The 12998-nt window shown below is 40.8% G+C and overlaps 1 protein-coding gene across 4 annotated transcripts in view; it reads right to left on the bottom strand.

Annotated features, from left to right (window-relative positions):
* The window catches only part of tgfbr1b (transforming growth factor, beta receptor 1 b), an 84790-nt gene that overhangs the window by 37528 nt on the left and 34264 nt on the right, over nt 1-12998 (bottom strand). For all 4 annotated transcript variants that reach the window (XM_068032216.1, XM_068032218.1, XM_068032219.1 and 1 more), the window contains one exon: nt 1742-1987. In XM_068032216.1, the coding sequence (XP_067888317.1) occupies nt 1742-1987 (246 nt within the window). The remainder of the gene's footprint in view (nt 1-1741; nt 1988-12998) is intronic.

The raw sequence follows: 12998 nt of genomic DNA, 5'->3' as shown, positions 1-12998 counted from the left end.
ATGGCCCCAAATACTCCTTCCAGGTAAAGCAGCCATTTACTTGAACTTCTTTCAATTTAGTATACTGTATTCACTGCTCACAATGCGGTTTCCTCTACACTGGGAAGACCAAACGCAGGTTGGGTGACCGCTTTGCAGAACACCTCCGCTCGGTCCGCAAGCACGATCCTGAGCTTCTGGTTGCTTACCATTTTAATTCCTCACCTTGTTGCTATGCCCACATTTCTGTCTGCGGCCTGCTGCAGTGTTCCCTTGAACATCAATGCAAGCTCGAGGAACAGCACCTGATCTTCTGATTAGGCACTCTACAGCCTCTGGACTCAATATTGAGTTCAATAATTTCAGACCACGAGTCCCTTTTTTTAAAAAAAATTTTTTTTTGATTTTGCTTTTGTACAGAGATGCTCATTATTCTGCCATTGGCACTCTCTCTGGACTCGTGCTTTGTCTTTCACTACAACTATTTAGCACTCCATTTGCATTCTGTTCCATGACACCGGTCAATAAATCTCTCCCCCTTCCATCCTATCACAGTCCTTCCTTTTTGTTCTTCTTCCCCCCACCCACCCCCCCCTCCCTTTCACTTGCTCAAAGACTGTTACATTTGTAACTTTTGCCAGTTCTGATGAAGGGTCGCAGACCTGAAATGTTAACTCTGTTTTTCTCTACACAGATGCTGCCAGACCTGCTGAGTATTTCCAGCACTTTCTGTTCTCATTTCAGAGTTCCAGCATCTGCAATATTTTGCTCTTATTTCAGTGGCTAACTGAGCCATTGCATTTTGGCAAGAATAATAAGGATATTACTTAAGATATAATAACCTAAAAGGGGTAGTTGAGCAAATATACAAATCATTATATTGGCAACAAAGATAAATAAGGCCATGAAAAAAGCAAACTAAGCATTACGGTTTATTGAAAAGTAAAGTTATGCTAAACTTGTATCGCCTTGGTCAGGCCACATCTAGAGCAGTGTGTACAACTTGGTCAACCTATCATTAAAAAAAAAGAGGCACTGGAGAGGGTGCAAAAAAGATTTATAAGGAGGATACCAGAAATGTAGGGTATACCTATCAGGAGAGAATGAACAGGGTGGGTACCTTTTCTCTTAAAAAGAGATGGCTGAGGGGTGACTAATAGAGGGCTTTAACATTGTGAAAGATTCTGTTGAAGTAGATATAGATAGAATATTTCCACTTGTGGAAAAGAGCAAAACTAGAGACCATCAACATAAGATAGTCACCAAGAATTCAAATAGGGAATTCAGAAGAAACTTCTTTACCCAGGAGGATTGTGAGAATGTGGAACTAGTTAGCACAGGGAGTGGTTGAAGCAAATAATATAGATGCATTTAAGGGAAGGCTAGATAAGTAAATGAGAGAGAAGGAAATAGGGTTATTTTGATATAGTTAGATGTGGAAAGGCAGGAGGAGGAGGCTCAAATGGAGGATAAAATCCGGCATGGACTGGTTGGGTCATATGGCCTGTTTCTGTACAAAAGTAACATCCTGCAGATACCAGAAATCTGAAATAAAACAGAAAACGCTGTAAATACTCAGGTCAGGCAGCAGCTGTGAAGAGAAAAACAGTTAATGTTTCAAGTCGATAATTTTTCAACAGAACCCTGTATATCCTACGTAAAATCAGTAACTCTGAACTTTTCCTTAAAAATAAAAATTCAGTCTAGCCTCCAATTCCATGTTTCCTCAGGAACCCATGAAAACATCCACCCAGAATCTTACCTCTGGTTGGCACAGGAAGATCAAAATGGTTGCATAAATCTGAATTACAACAACGACTTGATATAGCATCATTTGCAGATGGAGCACAAAGAAACGGCCTATCTGGAGGTATCAGGTCAGCATTTGAAATGCACATTTTGTTGTGCACTATTCGATCTTCAGTGCGACTGACAGTGGTCACGCAGAGCCCATCTGTCTCACAGGTGTAGTTATTTGGAACACAGTGGGAGCAGAAACACTTCAAACCTACGAGAGAAAACAATTACAGTACATAAAAGTAGTTCGTTATTCACAATAACTGTTAGAGACAATTTGACAGCGAGACTTTGACAATGTACTACTGGGACAATTCAACACTATAAATCATTCAAATTTGGGTTGCAGAATATTGGATATTACAGATTACTGGTTTAGAGGAAGATGTTCCCTCAAGCCATCCACACACAAGGGCACTGTTAAAATTACTTCCTGGCATACGTAAGGACTTATACAAGCTGAAATTGAAGGAGATGAGCATCAGCTTTCATTGGCTGAAATTAATCTAGCACTTTCAGACAGACCAATACAAAGGAATTTTGTCAAACTTGGAACAGCAAAATACATGAACAAATTCTAATCCTTAGAATTATGCTGCAAATACCAAACATGAATCTGCAACAAAGAGATAAACATGGATTAAAGTACACATTTAGAACTATCTAAATCATCAATGCTAATCAAGCTAATCTAGTGAAAAGGTTGTTTATATGTCAGTGTCATGTCAATTTGCCATGGCAAACTGACAATACCTTGGACAGCAAACCAAATTTCATGTAACTGAATTAGTTCACAGATGAATTTCACACCAGCGCACTTACAACAAATCCAACCCAGCCAATTACCGCCCCATCAGTCTACTCTCGATCAGTAAAGTGATGGAAGGGGTTGTCGACAGTGCTATCAAGCGGCACTTGCTTCGCAATAACCTGTTCAGTGACGCTCAGTTTGGGTTCCGCTAGGGCCACTCAGCCCCTGACCTCATAACAGCCTTGGTGCAAACATGAACAAAAGAGCTGAACTCAAGAGGTGAGGCGAGACTGACTGCCCTTGAAATCAAGGCAGCATTTGACTGAGTATGGCATCAAGGAGCCCCAGCAAAACTGGAGTCAATGGGCATCAGGGGAACTCTCCACTGGTTGGAGTCATACCTACAGCAAAGGCTGTGGTTGTTGGGGGTCAATCATCTCAGTCCCAGGACATCACTGCAGGAGTTCCTCAGGGTAGTGTCCTAGGCCCCAGCCATCTTCAGCTGCTTCATCAATGACTTTCCTTCAATCATAAGGTCAGAAGTGGGGATGGTCACTGATGATTGCACAATGTTCAGCACCATTTATGACCCCTCAGATACTGAAGCAGTCCGTGTAGAAATGCAGAAAAACCTGGACAGTATCCAGACCTGGGCTGATAAGTGGCAAGTAACATTCACGCCACACAAGAATCACGGAATGACCATCTCAAACAAGAGAGAATCTAACCATCTCCCCTTGCCAGTCAATGGCATTATGATCGCTGAATGCCCCACCATCAACACCCTCGGGGTTACCATTGACCAGAAACTGAACTGGAGTAGCCATATAAATCCCATGGCTACAAGAGCAGGTCAGAGGATAGGAACCCTGCGGTGTTTAACTCACCTCCTGACTCTCCAAAGCCTGTCCACCATCTACAAGGCACAGGTCAGGAGTGTGATGGAACACTCTTCACTTACCTGGATGGGTGCAGCTCCAACAACACTCAAGAAGCTCAACACCGTCCAGGACAAAGCTGTCCACTTGATCGGCACCCCATCTTCAAACATTCACTCCCTCCACCACCAACACACAGGGGCAGTAGTGTGTACCATCAACAAGATGCGTTGCAGCAACGCACCAAGGATCCTTAGACAGCACCTTCCAGACCCGCGGCCTCTACCACCTAGAAGAACAAGGGCAGGAGTTGCATGGGAACACCACCACTTGCAAGTTCCCAACCAAGCCACACCCCATCCTGACTTGGAACTATAAATCGCTGTTCCTTCACTTCTTGAGGGCAATTAGGGATGGGCAATAAATGCTGTCCTAGCCAGTGATGCCCACATCCCATGAATGGGTAAAAAAAAACATTCAACCGTTTAAGATCTGATAAAAATACACATTAACTTTGGAAGCAACTTACTTTTTGGATCTGTCAAACATTTCCTGACAGCACCATATTATATATCTTACCTATATTGGATAAAATACAAATACTGCACATCTGTGTGCAACTCTTGTTCCTCTGGCATCACACTTCCAGCATCCACATTACATATAAGGAAAACAGAACCATAACTAACCATGAATATTCATCAGCAAATTCTAATGAACAAATCACTCAAAATGTTACTTCCAAAAATTTTGCTATTTTCTTACAAGTTTTCAGCTCTCGAAATTAAATAACTCATCAACATTTGACTTTCTCTGTCTCAAGTTTATTTACATTTTTCTTCAGACTTATCCATCCTTTAGAAGACTTTAGTTTTACCTCACTCACTCTTTCTCCCCAGTTCACACCCACTTTCAATCTGCCACCTTATAATCATGCATGTAGCATTCTATTTTTTTTTTAAAGAAATGCACATAAACTGTCTCGCCCCATAGTTTGCCATCTCATCCCCCAAGCAAGACCCGTCATCCTGTAGATTCTGCAGCAGTCACTAATATACATTGCAGACCTGGTCTAAATCACATGAGACTAGCATAAATTCTGCACACAGTTAAGCACGGAAGGAGCCATGATGAAATAAACAATGAAACGGAAGAATTATGAATTTAAAAAGTCAACTGTTAAACAAAACCAAATGAACATGGACACTTGTATCACAGTCAAAGTGGAGTAGTGGTCACGTGACCCCTCCTGTACTGGAAATCAACAAACTTGTCTGCAAAGATGGAACTCATTATCCTCATCTGAAATAGCTCTGGGAGAACCCCTTTGAAGCTTAAAGGAGTACTATTGCATATTAATGACTCTTAATGACGTGAATGAATTTAACAAAGGATTCTAGAGACTCACAGCCCAAACCAAAATGAATCGCTGAGAAGTATTATTGTGTTAAGAGAATGGCACCCATTCAGGCATCAATCTGCCATGGTTATCATATCCTGGTCCATTGTGTGGTCACAACAGGAGGGGGGCCAGGAATCTCTAACAGAAACTCCAATGTGATGGATTTTTACCTTAAAAAGGTAGCCCTCTGGAGGGAGAGGGCAGATCAAGCCAACACCTGAGAAAACCAGTCCAGCCAAAGGCTGTGCAAGAGACCCAGCCAAGCAAGAACACGCTGTTGAACAAGAACTGAACAGCCACTACAGCAGATGTCAAAAGTGACTTTAAGACTCTCCATCTTGAAGGTAGCAAAATCCACACCACCATCTTTGTGCTGAATTTTAACCACGAGAACTCTACAACACCTCAACAACTTCAAGACTACAAACACCCAGGCCTGCACCTTTTAAAAAGACTTTCCCAAGAAGATTCAACAGGTTTACTGTAAACCACAAACACTTACCTCACTTTGGACTTTAAACCACATCCTACCCTTTTCTCTCTATTTTTGTGTATGTGAGTGTGGGAGTGAATGTGTGGGTGAGGTTGTGACCATTTTGGGAATTGTGTAAACATAGTTTTTTTTTAAATCTATGAGAAAACCTGTCATTTGTCTGTTTATTTGACCCTAAAGATACTCAGGGCTAACGCACCATTTTGAACAAAAATATAATTGCGGTCAGTTGGAAGGTGAACAGTGGGAACCACCCTCACTTCTTTCCACCTGTGCATAACAATACCCAGTCATATAAACCACTGAACACACGACAGTACGTAATGTACCCCTGAACTAAAGGCACTATAACTCCAGGCATGCCAGAGGGACAAAGTAGCTGAGAGACTAAAACACTCCACCCTAACACTACAAGACACACTTCACTCTGACACAACCACACTAGATATCAGCTCCACAGGCAGAACAAGCAAACTGTAGCTCCATAAAACTGTAAGCAGATTACAGCCTCACAGATTGCAACCCCTGATGCAACAAGATAAAGTAAACTGCTAAGCCTCCCATTCAAATCCTTTTAAATAAGCTATTTGTATTTTGCAATAAAGTTCTATAAATGCCTATTCAATTTAAAATTTTCCAATTTCATTAGTTTTAAGTATAACATTTAAGTTTACAATTGACATTTAATTATATTTTTATGGTATTAAAGTAAAAAAAAAGCTTACACATAGAACTATCTTACCACCACAGTAATTGTTTCCTATATAGTGCATGATCCTCCATTCATGGGGAAAATAGAACACCCTCCAATTTTCAGTAAGCGATATAGGTCAGGAGAACAGCATTGAGTGCTGGTTCCCAAGCAGCAAAGGAGACATTCAAACACTAGATGCATCGCAAAGAAGAAATGCAAAGTTGTTCCCTGGTGTCAAGAGAACGGAGTTAAAAGGAAAAGCTGAAGAAACTGGGACTTCTCAACCTAGAAAGGAGGTGCCCGAGACACAATATAGCTAAGGGAATGGGGACAAATACAAGATATTACTTTAAATTAGAAGAGGAGGGTGAAGGGACACAAATTCAAACTAGGAAAAGGTAAATTTAAGACTGATATCATAGAGTAATCCTTCACAGTGTGATCAACATTTGGAATGGAAAAGCAACAACTTATATTAATATAACACCTTTTATGTAATAAAATGTCTCAAGGCGCTTTACAAGAGCGTTATAAAACAAAGTAGGACACTGAGCCACAAAAGGAGATATTTAGTCAAATGACCAAAAGCTTGGTCAAAGAGGTAGGTTTTAAGGAGTGTCTTAAAAGATGAAAGCCAGTTAGAGAGGCATAGGGAGAGTATTACAGAGCTTAGGGCCTAGGAAACTGAAGGTGTGGCCACCAACGGTGCAGCAATTAAAATCAAGGAGGCACAAGAGCCCAGAATTAGAGGAGCAAAAGTATCTTGGAAGGTTGAGAGACTGGAGTAGATTACAGAAATTGAACTTCCAACTCTGTTTGGAAGTTGCTCCCACTGTCAAAATGTATAATAGGAAGGAGGGGGAGAAACAGCCGAACAGCCTCCACCCACCAAATAAATGGTTAAGATAAAGTTACAAAGTTACATTATATAACAGACAAATTAAATTTGAAAAACAAAAAAAGAAAACAAAAGCAAAGAATTGCTATTTATCTTCAGTCCTTTGGTCATCACAGCATTAAAGCTACTAAGAGTTATTACTGCAATAGTAGCATCTGTTTCAGTGTCAAAGGGAATAAAGCTGCAATTCTAAATAGGTCAGTCTGAGGAACCTACTTCCCTGGACCACCAGTCAATCCAAAAGTTAAGACATTTTTTCATCTAACTGATTTCAAGACGCTGCCCACATAAATCATCCCCTCCACATCTCTCAAATAGTTACTTCCCCAGCAAAAGCTAATACCTGTACTAACTGTAACTGCAATACACAGATATCTTGCTCTCTTTCCAGACTGGGTCAGGGTGACAGGGTGCATAGTACACACATGCTCTCATCTGTATTCTCTACATATTACTAGGACAAAAATTAGTATACCCAGTAAATTGTTGGGAGTAGTGGGGATGGGGCAGACAAAATCTACAGTTAAAATATATTTGATGGGATTCCAGGGCACTCAAGAGGCAAAGTAACATTTGATAAAAGGTACGATTAATTAAAATCAGTAGCTTTTAATGTTCTAAAATAACTTTCTTTAAGTCAACTATAAACATGGCAGCACCTGGGTCAAATATCCAATAACATTTCTTGAAAAAAGTATTCCTTTCTAAAAATCATCACAATGTCAAGTAATTTCATAACCACTCTGTAAAACCCTAGAGCTGGATTATCAAAAATATATTTATTACCCACAGGGCGCAAGGAACTGGTTTTATAGAAAACTACAGAATTTAAATACAAAAACAAAATAATGCGGATGCTGGAAATCTAAATACTAAAAATATTCAGCAGGTCAGGCAGCATCTGCAGAGAGAGAAACAAGAGTTAATGTTTACGGTCAATGACCTTTCATCAGAACTGTCTTAATGAACCTCTGTTTCTTCAAACAGTATTCTTAGGAGGTCAAAGAAACTCGTCTACACAGAAACTCAAGATAAAATCAAAGGGCAACCCTAGTCTCAGTGATAAAGTCAACTGTACTTCATCTGAACGCCAGGGATTCATTTATTCTCACAGAAGCATAATTTTTCTTCATTCATTCAGGGGATGTGGGTGTCGCTGGCTAGGACAGCATTTATTGCCCATCCCTAATTGCCCTGGAGATGATGGTGAGCTGCCTTCTTGAACCGCTGCAATCCTTGGGGTGTAGGTACACCAACAGAGCTGTTAGGAAGGGAGTTCCAGGATTTTGACCTAGCGACAGTGAAGGAACGGCAATATAGTTCCAAGTCAGGATGGTGTGTGGCTTGACTGGGAACATGCAGGTGGTGGTGTTCCCATGCATCTACTGCCCTGTGCTTCTAGGTTGTAGGGACTGCAGGTTTGGAGGCTGCTGTTGAAGAAGCCTTGGTGAATCACTGCAGTTCATCTTGTATATGGTGCACAGTGTTGCCACTGTGTGTCGGTAGTGAAGGATGTGAAAGCTGAAGGTGGTAGATGGGGTGCCATTCAAGTGGGCTGCTTTGTCCTGGATGGTGTCGAGCTTCTTGTGTGTCGTTGGAACTGCACCCATCCAGGCAAGTAGAGTGTATTCCATCACACTCCTGACTTGTGCCTTGAAGATGGCGTACAGGCATTGGGGAGACAGGAGGTGAGAGTTACTTGCCGCAGAACACCCAGTCTCTGACCTGCTCTTGCAGTTTTCCAAACAAGATGGTTGTGGGTCACTATTCTGGTCTGATTCAATAAAAGTGTCCGTGGAAGGATTTGTGGCAGACATTCAATTCCCATGTAAGCCTGAAGCTGGTGCATTGGGGCATTTTTCCAAGCTTCCTCAAAAAGACCATAACGTGTCTCACCACAAGGTATTCCAAAAGACAGGAGCAGGCAAATATTGCTTAAAACATGAAGCAGCAGAGCTTGGTTACAAACATAGGAACAGGAGTAGGCCATTCAGCCGCCCGAGCCTGCTCCTCCATCCTTGGCTCCATATCCCTCAAAATTTTTGACTTGCAAAAATCTATCGATCTCAAATTTAAAACCGAGCCAACATCTACAGCTTTTTGTGGGTCAGAATTCAACACTTCTGCCAGTGTGAAAAAGTGTTTCCTAATTTCCTCATTAGGGGCAGCACAGTGGCGCAGTCGTTAGCACCGCAGCCTCACAGCTCCAGCGACCCGGGTTCAGGTCTGGGTACTGCCTGTGCGGAGTTTGCAAGTTCTCCATGACCGCGTGGGTTTCCACCAGGTGCTCCAGTTTCCCCCCCACAGCCAAAGACTTGAAGGTTGATAAGTAAATTGGCCATTGTAAATTGCCCCTAGTGTAGGTAGTTGGTAGGAGAATTGAGGAAAGGTGGGGATGTGGTAGGGAATATGGGATTAATGTAGGATTAGTATAAATGGGTGGTTGTTGGTCGGCACAGACTCGGTGGGCCAAAGGGCCGGTTTCAGTGCTATCTCTAAATAAATAAATAAAAATTCTCTCTTGAATGGCCTGGCTTTGATCTTAAGGTCATGTCCCCTTGTCCTAAAATCCTTCACCAGCAGAAAAAGTTTATCTCTAACCACCCTATCAATTCTTTTCAAAATTCTAAAAAAAATCTCAAGCAAGTTACCCCTTTAATCTTCTATATTCCAGGGAATACAAGCCTAGTTTATGTAATCATTCCTCATAATTTAACCCTTGGAACCCTAGTAACATTCTGGGGAACCTGCACCACACTCCTTCTAGGGCCAACACATCCTTTCTAAGGTGTGGTGCCAGCTGTGCTCAGTTCTCCAGATGTGGTCCAACTACAGCTTTGTGTAACAAAACTTCCTGCCCATTATATTCTACCTCTCTAGATATAAAGTCTAACATTCTATTTGTCATTGTGATTTTTTTTGCACTTGGGCACTACATTTTAATGATCTGTATATATGATTTCCTAAATCTGTTTGAATTTTCACTGTCCCAGCATGGAACGTAAGACCATAAGAAATAGGAGCAGGAGTAGGCCATTCAGCCCTTCGAGCCCACTTCGCCATTCAACGCGATCACGGCTGACCCGCTACTTCAACACCATTTTCCTGCACTATCTCTGTATCCATTGATATGTAGAAATCTATCAATCTCAGTCTTGAACCTACTCAATGACTGAGCCTCCACAGCTGTCTGGGACAGAGAATTCCAAAGATTCACCACCCTCCGAGTGAAGAAATTCTACCTCAACTCAGTCCTAAATGGCCTGCCCCTTATTCTGAGACTGTGATCCCTGGTTCTAGACTCCCCAGCCAGGGGAAACATCCTTCCTGCATCTACTCTGTCAAGCTCTGTAAGAATGGTGTATGTTTGAATGAGGTCACCTTTCATTCTTCTAAAATCCAGAGAATAAAGGCCCAGTCTATTTAATCTATCCTCATAAGACAATCCCAGGAATTAGTTTGGTGAACATTTGTTGCACTCCCTCTATGGCAAGTATATCTTTCCTTAAGTAAGGAGACCAAAACTGAACACAATACTCCAGGTGTGGTCTCACCAAGGCTCCATTTATATAAACTTGGATCTATCCTTTTGAGACAAAATGACGACTTCACAATTACCTGCGTTGAAATCTCATCACCAGGTTAATAGTTTGCCTTCAATTCCATGAGCTTTTATTTCAGCTAACAGTCTGTTATATGTGGAACCTTATTCAACTGCCTTTTGGAAGTCCATATAAATTACATCCATAGACTAGATACCTGTCTATTACTTTAGTCACTCCCTCAAAAAATTCAATTCAGTTTGTTAGACCCTTTACATATCTATGTTGGTTCTCTCTAATCAACTCAAATTTCTCCAAACGTTCAGTCACTCTGTCCTTATAGATTCCAATATATTTCCCGCAACTGTCTAACAAGTCTAATTTTGTGGTTTCTCTCTCTCTCTCCTTAAATAATGGACCTTAAAAAAGCTGTGGATATGACCAAGACTATCTGGTCTATAGTCTCTTGGTCCTGCCAGACCCCATTCTTGTGCTGCAAATTTAGCAATGACTAAATGATCACTCTGCTACCTTGTAAGTGTTCATGAATTTAACATCATGTTATGAACTCTAAGAAGGTTACCCACAACCAAGGTGAGTCTGATGGACTTAATTTCCTGAGTTATTCCTTTCTCCAACAGGAGTATATTATCGGCGATAAATCAATAGTGTAAACCAATACCCAAGCATACAAGCTTAAAGAGCCAACTTTAAGGCAACCAAGCTTAGGATATTGGCCAGAATTTTCAGATTCTATTCATTAAAGTAAATGAGCAGAAAAGTGTGGACATACAAGCGAAGAACCAGAATACCCTAGCCGTTGTCTGGATAGCAATCAAAATAACTTCAATTGGGAACAAATGAAGAAAAAGATTATACCACTGAGTGTTCAAGAGAACAATACACATGGGGTTAATAAAAACAGTTTAAAGAACTGCGACTCTGAATAGAATCAAAGTACAAAAAGAGACCATGAAAAATAAACTGTATAAAAATTAAATAAATCACGGCGTACAGGAACCTCTAAGGTAAAGAGGAAACTAGATAGGAGCATGGCTGCAGAAGCTAAACATGTCAAAAATTTCAGTATTTTAACAGCAAACAGTTTTAAGAATTTAGATCCCTTAAGGATGGAAATGGGGCTGAAGCAGAGGATGAACTAAAAATAGTTAACATACTAAATCATTACTTCATGGAAGTATTCACTTCAGAAAAAAACTAGGAACTTGCCACCGATTATAGGACTTCCTAGAACTAAACTTAAAGGTACATGATAGCAAAATCATTAACATCCTTAACAGGTTTAAATAGCTCAAGACCAATCATTCCTCAGGGAAAGATTCTGGATTAGGAATTAAATCTGCAATGTGTTTACAAAACAGTTACTTTAAGGGAGTCAATAAATTGTAATTAAAGAAACCAATATTAATTCCAGACCCGTTAGTCTTACATCAGTAACTGACAAAATAATGGAGCTGACCATTAGGAACAAAGCTGAGAGGTTCTATAAGAAAATAACTTAGTAAGTGCCAAATTGGTTTCAAAAGGGAATATGAGCCTGCCCAACCCGCTTTACTTTTCTGAGGAAGTGGGCATTGGAGAACCACCATGATGGTATAACCTAGACCTCCAGAAAGCTTTCAATAAATTCGACATGAAGAGCTGATACAAAAATCTATGGCTGGGGTAGCCTATGGAAAATGCTTGGGAGGCAAATGAAGAATTAGCTGAAAAAGAACGTAGCATGTGTGATTACCAAATATTACCTTCAAATTAAAGAATCTCTTTAGTGAATCTGTGCTAATGAAAAGTACCAACACTATAATTATTGTGCAACTGCAGCCTGAATCTTGATTCAGAACAAAGATTCTCCCTGGAGAATATCTCAGTTCACGTCAGAATCAGTTCAGGCTTTTACACCCTATTTACTCTAAAATTAGCATTCATCCAAAGATAAAATTGTTTTGTATGAATACCAAACATGTAGTTAGAGAAGTAAAAAGCATTCTTGTATTTCCTTCTGCTCCACACCCCAACATTAGGTTGTTTTGTATTTCTTTTCCCCAAAATTACAACACCCAAACAGGAAATACAAAAAAATTGGATATTGTCAAAGAAATACACAACTATACATCATCTTAAAACGACATCTTTGCCCCAATAATGTAAATACTTCGACTGAGCTATCAAATGATGTAAGCTGCAGACACTTTGCACATTATCATAAAGACCTGGTCCTAGCACACTCACATGAGGGATTACACCAATACAAGTATGCAATAGGACTTGCAAATCTCTATTTTGCCTAAACACAAACACGTGCCTGCAAAAGAGGCAGAGCCTTTTCCCAAAGTTTATTGGGATGGCAGCTCTAAAAGTCATGGGACAGACAGCTCACATTGGTTTGTGGCCGACAGCAACCTGAAGGTAACTTCTGCATCGGGGAGAATGGTAAACCGAGCTTCCTCTTTCGAAGGACACTTGCCCACAGGATATAGCATTGGCACCCTGTTCAGTCTCAGTTAAGGCACAAGGAGAAGGGCAGACTTGTCACTTGGATGACA

Source organism: Heterodontus francisci, chromosome 5, assembly GCF_036365525.1.
Source record: "Heterodontus francisci isolate sHetFra1 chromosome 5, sHetFra1.hap1, whole genome shotgun sequence".
NCBI lineage: Eukaryota > Metazoa > Chordata > Chondrichthyes > Heterodontiformes > Heterodontidae > Heterodontus > Heterodontus francisci.
Note: the sequence above shows the minus strand (reverse complement) of the source record. Positions and strands in the feature narration are given on the sequence as shown.